Below are 18,707 nucleotides of genomic sequence, written 5' to 3'. Positions count from 1 at the left end.
ATGAATGATTAAATAATAAGGTTCATCAATGAATTTCATTATACAGAGGGCACAAGAATTTATGGGGTGAGAGATCTCAACCATTGTGATAATTCTTCTGCTGCTGAAAATGTTTAAGATTCGATGATGGATATGGTGATGTTTTATAATTGGTGATATTTTATATTCGTTTGGTTTTCCCATATTTTTTCATAATAAAGCGTTGAAAAGTAGGAATAATTCAAAAATTTTTAGTACAAATCGTAAGCGAAAGGGAAGAATTTCTTATTTTTGGGGATTCGAGATCAATTTCACCAACAAAATTTCTAATGATTTAGATTCGACTAGTCGAAATAATTTTTACATAAAAAATTACGTCAGAATAACTCAGTCTAGTGACATTTGTCATAAACACTTTATGGATAAATTCACTTGTGCTCAAATAACTTCATACAACGTTCACTGGCGACAGAATAATTCTCGTTTTTATGTATTGTTTACTTGTTATTGTTGTGGTTATCGGTGTGCCAAAAGTAATTTTTACAGAGTAATCTTAGTACACCAGAATTTTTTTCGTTTATAAATATATTGTATCGTTGACATTGTTTTCCAAAATGATCAGGAATTACAACAATCACTTTTAATCGTAAATATATTTTATTGTTAATGCTATTTTACGCTATGATATTAACATACAATATTGTGATTGTACGTCGCACTGGGAGTGTGATACTTTTGTTTTCACTCTTTAACTTTTGAATAGGCTAATGAATTGGAATTCTCGTGATTGGGAATTTATGTCTGACCTCTTCGGTGGGGAAATTATTTGACTCCAAAATACAGAAAAAAAAGCTGAACGCGTTTACGATAAAATTTTGAGGGAATACGAGTTCGAAATGTGATTAGAAACTTTTTCGTCGACGTGGATTCAGTGACGTCTTCTTGGAGGAATAGGATAGTCTTTCTATGATGAAGATTACGGAAGCTATCAGCAATCCAGCACCTAATACTGCTACGATGGGGATGATCCCTTGGAGATGTACTGAGGGATGTCGAAGGTCATTCCGATTGTATTCTGTGAAGTATTTGTAACCCAATCGTTGTAACATTCCGTTGTCGCCGAATCGCCGAATCCTTAAATGAATATGATTTCAATAAAATTCCAATATCTTCGGAATTCCACTAAATCAATTGCAATAACATTGAAATTATTGGAATGTTTTTTTCACACACACACAGGAAAAACCAATTGTAAAATACAAAATTTAAAAGTGAATTTACGACATTTTTGAGAACGCCAATGGCGATGTTGAAAATGTAAAAAGGGTCTGAAAAATATATAAATTGCGTGTTTGGAACTGTAAATTAAGATTTCGAAAAAACGTAAATTAAAAAGTCTGACCTCTTAAATCACGTTGTGGAGGTAACAAACGAGATTCAATACTATTAGTTTTTTCAGTGTGTGTGTGCAGGTACAATAATGAATAACAAATTCGTGTCTTAAAGACTCACTGATAGTTAATAAGTCCTCTCCATTCGCTACCTCGTGGAAGGGCCATTCCTAGTGTTTCGGTTTTGCCGGTGTTAATAGCAGTAATTTCGCAAGGTATTAAATTGACCATAGCCCTCCTTATAGCTTCGTGGGTATAAAATACCACCCTCTTCGTACATACCTAAAATTTTCGATATCACTCATTAATAATAATCATCATAAATAATCAATAAAGTTATGAATAATCAATGTAAAGTTTTTACACGGGGCCCTAGGCCAGCCCTGGAACAGTCCAGGGGTGGCCCAGTGTCGATAATCTTGCCCCGACTCTCGGCCAGCGATGCGCCGACACTGGTTTCACTCGGTAAAATCGCGGTTTTTGAGAGGAAAAGCATAATATAGGGGATAATTAAATCGCGGTTGTTGAAACCAATGACATAATATAGCCCAACACTCAGCCAGCAGTGAGCCAACACTGGCTTTTTTTGGTAAAATCGCGGTGTTTGGGGTCAATAGCACAATACAGTGCATGTTACAGGGGTTCCATGGCGGATTGTACGATGGTTAGGCGATGGAGACTCGATAGGGCATCGACTATTGCACTCGATCGATCAATGGCCGACCCCTGAATAGATGGTGAATCGATTAATTCGTTTAGGGTCGCCAACTTCACGCCCACGTTACCACGCTATTCCCATTTCTCTCGTTGTATCGCTGATTTTTACGCTGAGGAATAGAATATTTTCATGAATAATGAGATACCTGATTAAATCCTTCTTGATAGCTTCGAGGCAATAGATCGGTTGGTTTCATGAGGGACATCATCTTCTTCATCAGCGTTTGATTGGAAGTCTAAAATGGTGATAGGATAATGAATCAGAAACAATTTATATGAGATATGATGAACGAAAGAAGGATCGACCAAATATGACGTTCATAAACATCGATTATTCTCATAAATCGATTCAAAACAATCGATTCTCGAATCTCGATATTCGATAATGCCACGTCTTCCCTTTAAGTATAGTGTATCGATTATTCTCATAAATCGATTCAAAACAATCGATTCTCGAATATCGAGATTCGATAATGTCACATCTTCTCTTTAAGTATAATATATCGACTATTCCCATAAATCGATTAGAAACAATCGATTCTCGAATTTCGAGGTTCGATAATGCCACATCTTCCCTCTAAGTACAATGTATCGATTATTCCCATAAATCGATTGAAACAATCGATTCTCGAATATCGAGATTCGATAATGTCACATCATCTCTTTAAGTATAATGTATCGATTATTCTCATAAATCGATTTAAAACAATCGATTCTCGAATATCGAGATTCGATAATGCCACGTCTTCCCTTTAAGTATAATGTATCGATTATTCTCATAAATCGATTCAAAACAATCGATTCTCGAATATCGTGATTCGATAATGCCACGTCTTCCCTTTAGGTATAATGTATCGATTATTCTCATAAATCGATTAAAAACAATCGATTCTCGGATATCGAAATTCGATAATGAGAGTGAATACCGCATGTTCTCCTTTAGTAATCCCCAAAAGTTATGGTATTCTCCAATTATCGAATTTAGAGATTCGAGAATCGATTCTAGATGACTATCGATATGGGGTTGAAACGTCAATCCCTTCGATACATTAGGCTGAAAACTATCGATTAAAAAACCGATGCTCGGACCACGATCTATCGATTATTCGGAATATCGATGTCATATCGAACATTCCCAAATCGACCTTGATATCGCGTCAAGTTGATGTAATTTCGGACTCATGTAGCCCCTGGAAAATAGTCCGGAATAATGACCATTTCTTACCTTGTACATATGGTAATCTGGGCTATCTTTCAGTACTATCAACTGGTAACTACCGTCTGCCACAAATTCCTCTATAGTATTGAACGGTGAATATGAGGATGAGACGGCGAGGAAACTTATGAGTGATGCGGAATATGCGCCTGAGCTGACCAATGCTGATACGAATATCGACAGGTAAACGATTCTCAGAGATGTTTCTTTCGGGAAGACTTGAAAATTGTTGTCATGTAGTACTGAAAGTCCAAACTACATCTACGAAATGTAGTAGCGAAGTGGTAAAACGAGATAAGTCCCTTTTGCTTCTACCATTGACCCGCTGTCGATAAATATGTCGAAATTATTATGTCGTATTCCTAATCGATCTTTTGATAATCGATAATCGATTAGTGGAAAAGCAAAGGTACGATTCACACTAACCCCACGGGGGCGCTAGGTTACAAGAAAATTTCATGAGGAAAATCGATTATGTCATAGTCATAATCGATCATTTGACAATCGATAATCGATTAGTGGAAAAGTAGAGGTAAGACTGACACCGATGCCGCGGTGGCGCTAGGTTACAAGAAAATTTTACGAGGAAAATCGATTATGTCATAATCGATTATTTGACAATCGATAATCGATTAGTGGAAAAGTAAAGGTAAGAGTGACATCAACGCTGTGGTGGCGCAAATTTACATCAAAATTTCATGAGGAAAATCGATTATGTCGTAGTCATAATCGATTTGTTGACAATCGATAATCGATTCACTGACAATCGATAATCGATTAGCGGAAAAGCAAAGGTAAGACTGACATCAACGCTGTGGTGGCGCAAATTTACATCAAAATTTCATGAGGAAAATCGATTATGTCATATTCATAATCGATTATTTGACAATCGATAATCGATTAGTGCAAAAGAAAAGGTAAGACGGACATCAACGCCACGGTCGCGATGCCGCTAGCAGCGAGAAACCCCACTAAAGATAATTAAACTTATCTCGGTTTACCCTTCCTTACTGAATTTATGCCTGAGTACCTGATAATCCTTGTTGACAGTAAATACCCCAAATGCATAAATAATGTTCAAGGGCTAGTGGGAGTAGATAGCAGCGTTTCTTCCTGTACCTCATGAGGGTCAAGACAATCGGAATTGTCAATATCAGGCCGATAATAGCCATCCACACATCCACTGCAAACGCCTGTGAATGAATAAAAATATTGCTAATTCGTTCCTGGCCAAAGACTCATATTTATCAGTCAAGATCAGCTGTGACCTTGAAATAAGCATTCCACTGGAGACGAGCAGCATCAAGTTTTCTCAAGTACAATCGTGTCCCACCAACGCCTATTGGAACAGTGTAGTCAACTACATTAAGTCTTTCTTCAGTGATCCGAAATTCTGATACCGCCAAATCGGCTTCGTTCTGCTCGAGCTTTCCAATGACACCAGTCCAACTTGATGTTTCTGGATTCCAAGCTCCGTAAGTGTGATCCCAAGTCACTGGTGGTATCGTAAAATTCAAGGAATCGGATAGTTCCCTCAGTATTTCACCGAGAAATCCGTAATATTTGTTGTTCCACTCCCAGAAGTAGACCGACGTCTAGAGTCCAAAGGTAATTTGTTAGTCAGATATTCAGTGCTCATGTGGATGTTTAGGAAGGTTTCAAAGTTGAAACGTCGATTTACACTAAATATTGGGATAACAATTGAAAATACAACTTTTCAAGTCGAATATTTTCGAATGTTGCAATGGATGTCTTCCTGACTGTTCCATAGAACGATGAGAGTAAATCTGAATGTGTTTATTTTTGCCAGGAGATTCGATGGGGTGCAAAATATTGGTCAAAATTTTTAAAAAATTATAGCGCTTTAATCTCACGGTTTCACGGTCGAGCGGTAGTCCTGTCAAAAGGACGACTGTACCAGGGCAGGTTTTCCCTTGAGTGAGGTTTTTCCCTCCCTTTCGGCAAATGCGGTACAGGAGGCGGGGGGGAAAGAAGAAGAGAGGCTGGAGAGGAAAGTTTAAGAGAGGCGGGAGAGGATGTAAAACAAAGTAAAACGTTTGTAACATCAAAGAAATGAACAATTTAAAAAAAAAAAAAATTTTAATTAATATAAAGCAACTGGCCTGAAGAAACAATAAACTTCGTAAATTAATCAGTCAGTTAAAAAAATAATCCAACAAGTAAATTCCTGCAACTCTTACTTTGACAGCGGCGATACGAAATTCTTGTCCCTCCATTGAATGCCTCCTGCTGTACAGGGAGTCACTGAAGAACCACTCGATTCGACGCTGATCACCGGTCCATCGGCCCAGCTCCAGACTGTTAGTATGCTCTGTCAATGCCGACCACCATTCCTCAATAAATTTCGACTGACAGCACGAAACGAATACTTCCGAGTCATACTTGAGGTTCAGTAAATTTCCTCGTGGGTTCTGACAAAATGCGCAAACGTCCGGGCTGGCATCCCCCATAAATAATAATAACCAGACAGCGTAGCTCATGTCCAAATCTCTCGTGATTGTGCTAAAACTCTGGACATCCTCTATGGTGACGAAAATTATGACTACGAGCGGTCGAACGGTTCGTCCAGCGTAAAACTTGAATCTCTCTTCGAACTGCACGAAGCTGATCATAACTGTTGGTATTCCCTCGTTTGATAGAGTACTAAATATTCCGTGCCAGATGGTCAGGGTCTCGAAGGCTATAATACATGTTAAAACATATTCGAATAGGAAAGAGTGATGGAAGAATAGGACAAGAGGATTGTAATGATAAGTGGGAGCGGGGGGCGGAGGGGGAGGGAGCGAGGTGAAGTGATAGCGAATTTTGTTTTTCAAAAAATGTACAGTGATGTTGGCATTAACAATCCGATATTCATGATGCGTCTGAACTATTTTTGGAATCGCCCTATTGGAGTATTTCGGTATATGTTCAGTCAGCAATTTCGATTAAAAAAAAAAAGAATCGACGCTGAAAGTTGCTGAGAGTGAGTTTACATGAACCTAAGGAACGGTTCCATAGAAACAGATGACAGAGAGTTCTGTTGTATACCCCAAAATTCCAGCCTTAAAACCTTATAATTAAAACCTTAAGCCGTTAAAAGCAAAATCCTATCCTAAAACCATTCCAACTTTCTCCCCAATAAACAACCCTCATTTAGGAGATTTTCCTTATGAAGAGTCCCACTCAAGACCCTTCCTGATCCTCAGGCCCATATGTCCACTCTCTACCCCTACTCCAATCCTCTAATAGCTATCATATGGTCATCCCTCAAACTCTCCCAAACATATCTTGTAGTCCTCACTTTTCGAACACCTTTGGACACGACTGGTTGTCTCAGCAAAATTGTACTCCCAGACAAGCGAATAAACTTCTTTTATTTTTTGAACCATCTAAAACGAGTACGTTTACTCCGGTATCCAACAGTTCTTTCATGAGATGATGAATATTTTTTTGGTCTTTTGTCTCCTGGAAAGATCCGAGGGAGACAGACGTTTCTTTCCCTCGACAATTTTGAAATAAAAAAATTAGTAAAATAAATCTGCATCTTATATTCAACTTAGTCCATCTCGAATACACCCAACTATCGACTTACACTGATAATTTTCCGCTGATGCTAGAATTATTCCACAAGATCCACGTTTATCATAAATGTCTTTAATCAAAGGCGTATGATAATCAGTCTCTTCATTTGCGGTTACGAGGACCACAGACACTGCACTGAAGATAGTCTTCAACAGGATCAACGAGACGGAAAAATTGATGCCATTTTTACATGACAGGAAATTATCATCTTTCCCAATATTATTAATCATTTTGATGGTGAATTGAACGTCAAAGGTACGTGCGAACGCCCCCAGATTCCAATCTACTCTGACAGAAGTGGTGATTGCTTCACATGACGTTCTCCTACTTTGATCGATCGATCGTATCGATTTTTTTTTATTCGAGTTTGAGGTACCATCGCCAGTTGATTACTATTGGTATTCACTTGACGAATTCTCGCGTTGTTGTACATGTGACAACATATTTTATACATTGTCGTAGTCGCCAGGTGTTTGTCCACATCACGCGATTCGCACGGATAAAACAATGCAGCCTGTAATCCAAGAATATACAAATGTGTATCGACTCATCTGTGTTTACTCCTTTTATTTTCCTGGAGCATCGTGGGACCTTTAGGTCATAACTCATCGTCATGTAGATCTCGTATTTACTGTTTGGTCTGTTGTTTAACTATCGAAAAAATAGTGGAGGTCATCAGTGAATTCAATATTCTCGGTTTGTTGATATATCAAATCGTTTATTCTTAACCTAAACTGATATTTTAATCGAGAAACACTAGTTATTCAACAACCGAGTCGACAGAGAATTTTGGAGCTCGAAGTGACTACTGTGTTAGATGACAAATTAGAACTAACCTAAAATTAAAGGAGTCCTCAGTTTTATGTGTCTGACGATCTGCGGAAAAAATGAGGGGGGAGGGTTTTGAGACATGTGTCGTCCCTGGCAGGAGATGAGGAATGGCCGACAGTGGGCCGACATTTGGCCAATGTTGGGCGAGAGTCGGCCGACTGTCGGCCATTCATCATCCAAACATTTAGGGTCCAAACATTTTAGACCCTACCCTGGCAGGAGATGAGGAATGGCCGACATTTGGCCAATGTTGGCCGACAGTCGGCCAACTGTCGGCCATGCCTCATCCAAACATTTAGGGTTCAAACATCTTAGACCCTACCCTGGCAGGAGATGAGGAATGGCCGACATTTGGCCAATGTTGGCCGACAGTCGGCCGACTGTCGACCAGTCATCATCTCCTGCCAGGGTAGGGTCTAAAATATTTGGGAATTCTCTAGTGGATTAGGCTTTATTGAAGGCACTTTCATTTAAGGTATGTCCGCTAAGGGTTAGTCAATTAGAGAATTTTCAGGAGCATTAGGAAAATACAGAAAATGTGAATTGAAATATTGGGGTATACAACACGATTGTTTGGAAGCAAATTAAATTTTAAAATTAAGGCTAGAAGTTTCTCTTAGCGATGGACAATAAAAGTATTGGACCTGTCTAGTCAGTTCATAATTTTTTATTTATTAAAGTCAATAAGTTAACAGTAATTTACACTGGATACAGACTGTCCTGGGCATTCCACCGTCCACCATTTTGTCAATCAATTTAGACGGTTGAGGAAGGTTTTAGCCGTAGTATCCTCCATTGCCATACCTACGATAAAAGAAAAAAATTAATACGAGATTATTTTTTTTACTGAGATTTTTGGAAAAATAATTGTGTCTAGTTCATGCCATTAAATAATAACCAGAGAAAAACCTGATGAAAGAGAAAAATAATTTACCATTGTGGACGATAAAAAGCGTTTTTGGCTGCAGTGACATAAAATAACATTACAACCGGTTCCAAAAAGTGATTTTAATTCCTAGGTACGGAAAAAGTGAATTTGCTGTTCCGATTTAGGTATGAGAATAAGTTTTTCATTATCTAAAGTGGAGAACCATGAAGAATCTCGAATGAGAAGTCGAATTAGAATCGAATTAGAATCGAATAAGAATCGAATTAGAATCGAATTAGAATCGATTATCCAATAATCGAACTCGAAAGTCGAATGAGAAATCCAATTAGAGTCGAATTAGAGTCGAATAAGAATCGACTATCCAATAATCGAACTCGAAAGTCGAATGAGAAGTTTCGCTCGAATCAACAACAGATGGCGCGGCTATGGAAATGGCGGTTAATTTGAAATCATATCTCCAATCGAGCAACAATAGAATACACATAAAAAAATACATTTGTTACTGTAAACATAGGTAGATAAATGTCAATTGTAATTGGAAGCCATTTTTCGCTGGACTGAAAGAGAATCGATGAACGAAAAAATGAAAACGTCAACAAAATGGCACCAACGACGCGGCCAGGGCGGCGCTAGCTACGTAAAATGTCATCACGTACCCGGAGTTAGCGTTAGCGCTGGCAAATGCTGCACTTCCCAGAGGAGTGTTGAAGGAACCAGAATTGGCATTGGCAGCAGATGGAGAATGTCCGGTATTCTGGAGATATCCATTGTATCCTCCATAGCCTTGATGCCCATAGCCACTTGCATACTGTCCAGGGTAGCTCTGGTATCCGCCATAGCCTCCATAGTGGTCATGATGATCGTGGCCGTAGTGATCATGATGGTCGTGACCACCGTAGTGGTCATGGTAGTCATGACCACCGAAATGGTCGTGGTAATCATGACCACCGTAGTGGTCATGGTGGTGGTGACCATCGTCGTAATCTCCATATCCCCCATGATGATGATGATGGTAGTGGGGATCTGGTTGGGGCGATCTTACCACCCTCACATTCTTGGTTTGTCCGTCTGCAATGGTCGCGGAAGCAGAATTTGTATATTTGTGAAATGATTAATTTAAGGGTAATTAAATAATTAATTGCTCGTGAGAATTCAATCATGATTTATGTGAAGACTTTTTCCTGTATTAAAAAAGGACTTTTTACAGAATTATTTGCTTTCTTAGAGCCTTCATTTTAATTACGAAGGAGTGAAAATGTTTATATAAATCTATCTCCACCTAAATTATAATTAAATCCTAATATCCAATTAAAAGGTAATTAAAGCTTAATTTAGTGGACAATTGGAAAGCGAGTTGTAGAATAAGAACAACAGCTCTGATTTGAAACAGATGAGTCTTTCATTCAATTCTAATAATTAATTTTAAATGATGGAAACTTGCGATGATAAAAAATCATTTAAATTAGTCTCTTAATCATTCAACCAGAAATGTTTGATTGCTCCTCCAGGTAAATCAATTAAATAGACTGATGTGTTAAATTTACTGAAAATCAATCAGGTGCAACTCAAGTGCATTCTCCTTCCCCACATTACTTTTATTAATTTATTAATTATTTTAATAATTAATTATTATTAATTATTTTTATTCCGTAACGAGATTAATTTTCAGCACTAGAGCACGAATTATTTATGTACGCAAACATTATTGCGGTTCTATTTATATTTCACCCAAAATCATTGAAATAAAAATGGAAATAAAAAGAAATGTCTCGTTATTTTAATAATAACCAATCCAACTAAATTAATTTTATAATTCTTCCTAACAATCGTCGAACTAATTAATCGCAATTATTCATTCTGGTCATCATTCCAACCCAATAAATTATCAATAACTAATTCGAAAATCATAATTTCCATTCCATTGTGCAAGTTTTTATAGAAATGGATTAAATTTACTCCTCAGTCCCTCTTCAAATAATTATAAATAAATATAATTCGATTACCTCTTCCATCAGATTGACCAGCCGGAAATGCTGATGCACTAGCCACAATCAGAGCCAGCGTAATAACCAGAAATTTATCCATTTTATCCGAACAATTGAAGTCCACTGAGAACTGAACTCTTGTTTGGTAGAGGCTGAACTGATGTGAGAATATAAGTCGTCCGCTCTTTTATATGAAAAACCTTCAAACCTACCTGGGATATCCCAACAGATTTTTTCAACTCGACGTATGTTCATCTCTCACTTCCTTCCTTCTTCATCGGACTCATCGGTGAAGAAATGAAGACATAAATATTTACCTGAGTAATTCAATTTATAAACGAGTGATTTTGACATTCGTGTATTGTGGCAGTGGGAATTTCTCAAGGACACAGTTTGTAGCTCCTCGGTTAATAAAATTCGATGACAGTTTTTATGCAAATTCACGGTTATTTCCTTGTTCAATGAAATTCATGATTGTGACGAGTAACTGTTCATTGATTGGTGAAGAGGGATTTTAATAGAGGCATTCACTAAAATCTTGGAAATCCCTCATGTTGCTGGAATGCGTCATCGGGGACTGAGTAGACAGGAAGATTGCGCTGGGCCGAAAGTAATTAATTGAATTAGTGACCTTCCAATGAATCGGTTTTTAGAGAGATTGGGAGATACGAAGAATAGCAATTTATTATTTGAGATGTATAGGATTAATGATATTTTATATAAAAAATATATGATGTATATAATATGTAATATAGAATATATAATACATAATATATAATATGTAATATATAATATATAATATGACTTTGACTTTTATGACTTTTATTGCCGCTAGATGGTCCTGATTAGTCCAGAAGGGTAATCAGCCTTTCGGCCATTTTACACTCAATATATAATATACTAGCGACCCGCCCCGGCTTCGCACGGGTGCAATCCTGAAAGAAAAACTGTGAACGTTGAATGACAAAAAAAAGTTATTGTGGGTTATCCATAAGAGATAGACATATACCATCACGGACTTTTCTGTAGACCTTTTCAATGTGTACAATACTTAGTACATTATTTTGATAAAACTCGTTGGGTTCAGCCTGCGTTTGCAATGTAAGCGGAAAAAATGTAATTATTTACGACATCACATTAGAAACCTCAAAAATAACAGTACTTCTCCACTATTTAGTGGATGTTATTATACATATAAACCTTCCTCTTGAATCTCTCTATCTATTAAAAAAAACCGCATCAAAATCCGTTGCGTAGTTTCAAAGATTAAAGCGTACAAAGGGACAAAGGGACAGAAAAAGCGACTTTGCTTTATACTATGTAGTGATGTATAATATATGATATATAGGATGTAACATATGATATATAATATATAAGATATAACATATGATATATATATATTATATATTATATATTATATATTTTGTGATTTTTCTGACTACAAAATTCACTCTTCTGTTTTATATATTCGAATATAGAAAATATTTACTAGTTGATTTTTATGGAATCCTCCTCCATAAATTACGAGATGAGTTAAAAGAAGAAATGACCTGGGAATCAGATCGAGAATTATCCTCTTCCCCTTCCTACATAATCCAGTTCATATCCGACGAGTCCCTCGACGTCACAAGATGTGGATCGCTGGAATTTCCCATTTTACATGTGAAGTGAAAGGGAAGTCCCCATGAGAATTATCCGCTGTAGCTTTTTCCAAAATAGACGTGGTGATCAGAAAGGGTCAGGATGGCTGCACGAGGAGGGAGATTTGTTGCTCTCTGGGGGTGAGGGTAAACCTTGGGCCTTACTGGCAATTGGTAGTTTGATTGGGGGTATGTTGGCGGCGGATAGTGTGGGCCTGGAGAAGCGATAATCTTAGATCGTTGTTTCCATAATTGTGAAGTGAAATTTTGGCCCGGGATGAACAATCACTTTGAGTGGTTGTTTTCGTAATTATGAACTGCTATTGAGGTCCTGGATAAACGATAACTTTAAATGGTGGGGTTCATAATTATGAACTGACATTTCAGTCCTAGACGAATAATAACGTTAACTGTTGGATTTCATAATTATAACCCGACAGTTCAGTTTTGGACAAACGATAACTTGAAATGATAGATTTCATCATTATGAACTGACATGTCAGTCCTGGAAAATCGATAACTTTAAATGGAAAATTTCATAATTATGAACTAACATTTCAGTCCTGGATAAACGATACATTTAAACGGTTTTTTTTTTCATAATTATGAACTGACATCTCAGTCCTGGACAAGCGATAACTTTAAATGGTGGATTTCATAATTATGAACTGACAGTTCAGTTCTGCACAAACGATAACTTTAAATCATAGATTTCGTCATTATAAACCGACATTCCAGTTCTGAACAAATGATAACTTTAAATGAAAAATTTCATAATTATGAACTGACATTTAGTCCTGGAAAATCGATAACTTTAAATGGAAAATATCATAATTATGAACTGACATTTCAGTCCTGGACAAGCGATAATTTTAAATGGTGGATTTCATAAAATTTCATAATTATGAACTGACATTTCAGTCCTGGATAAACGATAACTTTAAATGGTGGAGTTCATAATTATGAACTGGCATTTCAGTCCTGGATAAACGATTAATTCAAACGGTCGTTTCCATAATTATGAACTGAAATTTTGGTCCAGTACGAACAATAACTTTAAATGACTCTTTTCATAATTATGAACCGACATTTTTATCCTGGACATTTTTCCCCATACATTTTTCCCAGGATATTTTCACGTATCACCTGATCAGTGACGTCTACACCCACTTGCCTCGTAAAAACCCATAACTCGACATGAAACCATCCGAGAATAAACGAGAGAAAGATCTACACAAAAACTGACCATGACTCTTGATTCCGTAAGATTGAAGTGTCAATGGACGAGCAAGGCTTTGGGGATTACCCTCGCTTAGTATCTTTCAACATAAATAAATACTCGTGACCTTCGTTATTACTGGTTTCCCTGGCTGAGTTGTCTGACTACTCGAGGGTGTAACGATAACCACCAATATTACCTGGAAGATATCCTTAACCAGTACCTTCGAGGACTCATTAAAAACTCACATCTTCATTATGACATTTTTGTTTATTAAACGTGAAACAATCGTTCAATCATAATTATGCTAATTAAACCGGACTGCCACTTAATTCTGAAAATCCATTATTTATTCAGTAAAAAGCAACCGTCACATTGTTTCTTCGTAGTTGAATTTAATTCTATTTACGTTGGAGATTTCTAGATTCGGTTGATTCTAATCCTGAGAGTTCTTGACGCGTTTCTTCTTTCTGAAATTAAACAAAAAAAAACAAATTTATTACATAACAAATTAATACATGTGAATTTCAACATAATTTTCAATCGTCACTTAAATCAAAATATTTTGTTATAAAAAAATTATTATTATTATTATTATTATTATTATTATTATTATTATTATTATTATTGAGTATTAGGATTACTGCCTTTTGGATACTTTGAACGTGGAAAATAGGAATAGATTATTTAAATATTTAATTTTTAATACTTTTTTTTTTACTTGTGAGGACTCATATTAAATATGATTTAGGGAGAAATAAAATTTCACATTTAATGTCATAAAATTTGCTGAATTTATCCATTAGATTGAAAATTAAAAAGAATTGAACAGATCTTGTATTGGACTTTTTGGAATTGCAATAAAAATTAATAACTTTAAAATTCCTAAATTGCTTTTAGTGTAATTGTCGTGGAAATTGGCAATTGATAGTGTCCACTGAAAAAAAAAAAAAATCCTTTGGGTATTTTGTGCACCCGGAGCGTGTGTAAAGTGTCATTTTGCAAACAGGGTGTGCAAAAATTGTTTTCAGGTGTTCAAGGGGGGAATGTGAATTTTGTGGTGATGTCGTAAATTTTTGTACCCATTTGGAGATCCTCCGTAGGCAGTGGCAACAGAACTAGCGACGCCACCCTTCCCCGTTGAATAACTGTTGGCGATGGCGGTGATCATTCCAGGAGGCGACGCATTAGACTCCGATTCCCGGTGGCCGTAAGAACTTGGGAATCTGAATACCATTGGGAAGAAGTTATTGAGGTTTGGTATTTTGTCGCGACGATCGGTTTTGTAGGGATCTTCTTCCTCGCTGTCTTCCTCCTCCTCTTCCTCGTCGACCTCTTCTGGAGCTTCGTCGAGGGGAACGATGGTCTTCTTGTTGTGTTTGGCAGGTCTGCGAGGTTTCGAGGGCGGTTTAGCTGAGTGATTTTGCGGTGCGATCGGCTTTTTTGGTGCTGGGGCTTCGGTTCCATCCTGACAATAGATAAATAATCAAAACTAGAGGAAGAAGGGGCTCCTGGTGATGGTGGGTATTATGTGATGGGTCATGTCCTCTCTTCGCAGTCAGAGATGATATTTTTATTATTGTTTCATTGTTTTGATTAACTTGGAAGAACCTTTTAATTGTTTATGGAAATTTAATTTTAATTTATATGAAGACATTAGTCTTTTTCCTATATTCAAAAAGGATTTTTTCCAGAATTTTTTACTTTCTTGGGGGCTTCATGTTAATTAGGAGAGAAGGGAAATCTTCATATAAATCTATCTCTATCTAAATTACAATTAAATTCCAATAAACAATTAAAAGGTACTTCTAATTTAATGGAAAAAGTGGAAAGCGATTCAAACAAAGAGAACAAAGATGAATCTTTTATACAAATCAATATTAAATTCTAATAATTAATTTGAAATGATGAGAAGGTGCGATGAAATAAAAATCCTTTAAAAGAGCCTCTTAATCATTTAGAGAAATATGTTTAATTGCTCTTACAATTAGTGTCTTCAGATAAGTCAATTAAATAGACTGATCTGAATTTAAATTTTCAGTTGATAAAAGACCACAGACTGAATTAAGTTTCCCCAAAATCAGTAGTGCACCATCAGATGCAACTCAAGTGCATTCTCCTTCCCCACATTACAAATTACGATCCCATAACAAGGACAGTATCATAACAACATTTTTTTTATAATATTTTTCTTCCATAACATGATTAATTTTCGATGCTACACTAATTATTGAGAATCGATTGCCTCACAATCAATGAGGATAAATTTCGATATAAATAACACAAATGCCCAACCTCTGGTTCTGTTAATTACAACAGTTTTTTCAACAACTCTGAAGACCTCCCGAGATTCCTCCACTAATAATTCCTTTTTTATGAAAATTACACTTACGTTTAATTTCAGCATAACGAAGCATTATTATAGCAAAAGTCTAAAAATCTCTAAAATTTATTTACTGAAACCTGATTGGAATAATGTAATCCGAGAACTAGATAAAAATTACTATTCTCCACTGACAGAACAACTGTAAAAAAACCAATAAACGATATTCGAGAAGAGCAATAAACGATATTAATTTTCGAGTTTTGTGACTGTAATCACTGATATCATCACAAAACCTCTCCAATCCAAACGTAATAAAATAGTAATAATAATAAAAATAACTATTAAATTGTTCTTAAAATGCGACTCGTTGGACCAGTGCTAAACACCATTTCCATTATCATAATTGAAATATCAATTAAAAACCCACATAACCAATCATGCTGACCCTCACACACTGCAATCATCGAATTATTCCCTCCATTTCCTGCCAAAACGTGATCACTCACCGGCTGAATGTCCTCCTCCTGCTGTGGTCCCTCCTGTTGTGGATCCTCACTGACCCCAGCACCTGAATAACTCTGATCATCACCATCTCCACTGTCCGAAGCTTCAGCCTCTGCGCTGGCCACCTCTGGATCCTCTGCCGGTTCCGCCCCAGATTGCTGATAACTTGGACTACTTCCTGCCAAGTAAGAGCCCCCACTGACAGCATCACCCTGAGCGAAGACACCTGTCAATGGTCCGGGATCAGTTCGAATTGGCAGGTAGTACCCGGTGAACACCATTGTCTTATGCGGATAAGGCTGAGTCGGTTGTCTCTTTGGACGCATCAACAGCATTGGAGAACCATTTGGACCCATCACTATGGAAACTGCAAGTGGATCCCCCCAAAAAAACGTGAGTCAATCATTTTAATCGACTTCTGGTCAATTGATAAAACCAAATCAACTTTTTAGATTCTTCATTGAGACCCTGTGAAGTATGAAGACTTTGACTAGAGCAATGAGCTTTCCAATTGAGGTTCAGTTGAGGAAAAAGTCGGTCCCCTCGCACCGCAGGGTAAGGGAACGAAATGTAAAGGCTCTAAGGGACTGATCCATCTGGACGGAACATCAATGGAACGAAACCCACTACTGAATTCCACACACGGCCCTTAGGGTCGAATATAAAGTCGAAGAAAAATAAAATACATTTAAGGAAATCAGGCAATCGACGATTGTAAAGGGCGAGATGGTATTTTCTTTAGGACTTTTCCAGTGAGTCCAGTGGTACCAGAAACACCCAAGAGCTCTTATCACGTGGGTAAATAGAGCTAGAGCTATTCACTACCACATGTAAAGAACAGGATTCTGAATAAAAATTATTTCTCCAAAGGGCGAAACGTTTTACAATTAAAACTAGACTTTGCAGACTAATTTTCGTGATAAAAACAACTTTCACCTCTCGTCTCGCCCTTGGGAGGTCTAATTTTCATTCAAAACTTGTTTCGGTGCATCTAAATCCTTCTCTGAAATAAATCCTTCTCTGCTCCTGCCGCTGAGTTTCAAGACAGACCATTTGAGATGATTCTGCCCCAAATCCACCCAGTCAAGGGCATCGCTAAAGAAAAATCTTAAAAAACTAAAAGTGTCAATCCCAAACTCGATTTCTTCAATTTTAAAGCTCGCAAGCTCCAAAACCCTTGAAATACCACATCCCCTCTTACAAACAAATTTTTCAAATGTAATAATTTCAATTTAAAAGGGAGGAAAAAAATCCAACCCTCTAAACAATCCAAATGATTATCTAAATAAACAACTGATGGTGTCAATAAATCATGAGGATTTACGCACCTTAAATAAATAATTTAAAAAAAACTTACGAGGTTCCTCGGGTACGGATCTGGCATCTGCAGCAGCGATGACACCAGCAGCCACCAACAATCCACAGAACATTGATACCATTTTACTGAATAACCTATAATCAATAATTAATAATCAATGATCTAGGGGAATCCAACGGACTATCGTCTACTTCCTCTGCTTTGGAAACACTACGAATCACTACTTCCAAGATCACTGATGACGTCTTCGTCAATTGGGTCTCAATGATCATCACCAATGCTGCAATCGCTTATATACCTCAACCTGAAGTCCTTCCATCGTGGACAACGTGGAAACGATTTGTTGTTGGCTGGTTTAGGGCGGGATCAGAGGCTCCCTTCCCTTGTGGTTGCCATCCTCTGTTGTCTTGTTTTTCTTGGTCTTCATTAGGCAGACAGTTGGACGCACATGCGGCCCGACTGTCGTGGGTAAGCGAGCATTGGTCACAAATACGTGATCAGAGTTGATGATAGTCAGCCAGTGGAATTTTATGAATTAATCGGAATTGGTATGGATGAGCTGGGGAAGATGTCGGTGAACTTTGCAGACTGTCTGTCTTCAATGTTCTTATCGATTCTCACAGTTCATTTGATTATGATCTTATGGGGGGTATGGGAATGTTAATGGGGCCATCTGTGTTAGCATAATCAGAGGAGCACAATGGGCTTCTGGGTATGTCTTGCAATGTGAAGGTTTGCAGATTTCTAGGTGGAAGTGGAACAGGAAAAAAGTGGAATTTTATATGGAGTTGATGTATTGGGATGTGGGGGGAAGTAGATAAATAAATGTAGCAATAATTAATTACTTTAACTTGGAGTTTTTATTATTGGGATGAGGAAGGCACGAGTGACCTAGAGGACCGGTGTCCAGATGACTGAATTTTTAATATTTGAAAAATTTTTACTGAGGAAAAAAACAAGAGGATGTTGATGACTCCAGAAGACAGAGTTTCCTTTGAATTCCAGGTGTGATAACGATTGCAAAGTTCTCAAGGTCGAAGCACAACAGGACTTCATAAATTAGGACTTCTGTGGAGAGTTTTCCAATCATGTCATAAACCTTGTCGA

At 37.2% G+C, this 18,707-nt stretch overlaps 3 protein-coding genes across 3 annotated transcripts; all 3 read right to left on the bottom strand.

The window, feature by feature from the left end:
• Positions 1-4: 4 nt before the first annotated feature.
• On the bottom strand, positions 5-7,928 carry LOC135170970 (glutamate receptor 1-like). Its single transcript, XM_064137209.1, has 8 exons — positions 6,899-7,928; positions 5,505-6,004; positions 4,572-4,898; positions 4,334-4,496; positions 3,313-3,521; positions 2,234-2,323; positions 1,492-1,652; positions 5-1,113 (listed from the first exon to the last, which is right to left on the bottom strand). Exons 1-8 carry the CDS (start codon positions 7,116-7,118, stop codon positions 882-884), a joined length of 1,902 nt encoding a protein of 633 aa, XP_063993279.1. The 5' UTR covers positions 7,119-7,928; the 3' UTR covers positions 5-881.
• Positions 7,929-8,368: 440 nt separating this feature from the next.
• On the bottom strand, positions 8,369-10,750 carry LOC135171154 (RNA-binding motif protein, X-linked-like-3). The gene is made up of 3 exons (XM_064137513.1): positions 10,612-10,750; positions 9,265-9,676; positions 8,369-8,523 (listed from the first exon to the last, which is right to left on the bottom strand). Exons 1-3 carry the CDS (start codon positions 10,691-10,693, stop codon positions 8,496-8,498), a joined length of 522 nt encoding a protein of 173 aa, XP_063993583.1. The 5' UTR covers positions 10,694-10,750; the 3' UTR covers positions 8,369-8,495.
• A 2,966-nt stretch (positions 10,751-13,716) lies between these two features.
• LOC135170740 (uncharacterized) lies at positions 13,717-17,876 on the bottom strand. The gene is made up of 4 exons (XM_064136793.1): positions 17,640-17,876; positions 16,285-16,649; positions 14,535-14,920; positions 13,717-13,922 (listed from the first exon to the last, which is right to left on the bottom strand). Exons 1-4 carry the CDS (start codon positions 17,719-17,721, stop codon positions 13,889-13,891), a joined length of 867 nt encoding a protein of 288 aa, XP_063992863.1. The 5' UTR covers positions 17,722-17,876; the 3' UTR covers positions 13,717-13,888.
• Positions 17,877-18,707: the final 831 nt, after the last annotated feature.

This window comes from Diachasmimorpha longicaudata, chromosome 18 (assembly GCF_034640455.1).
Source record: "Diachasmimorpha longicaudata isolate KC_UGA_2023 chromosome 18, iyDiaLong2, whole genome shotgun sequence".
NCBI lineage: Eukaryota > Metazoa > Arthropoda > Insecta > Hymenoptera > Braconidae > Diachasmimorpha > Diachasmimorpha longicaudata.
Note: the sequence above shows the minus strand (reverse complement) of the source record. Positions and strands in the feature narration are given on the sequence as shown.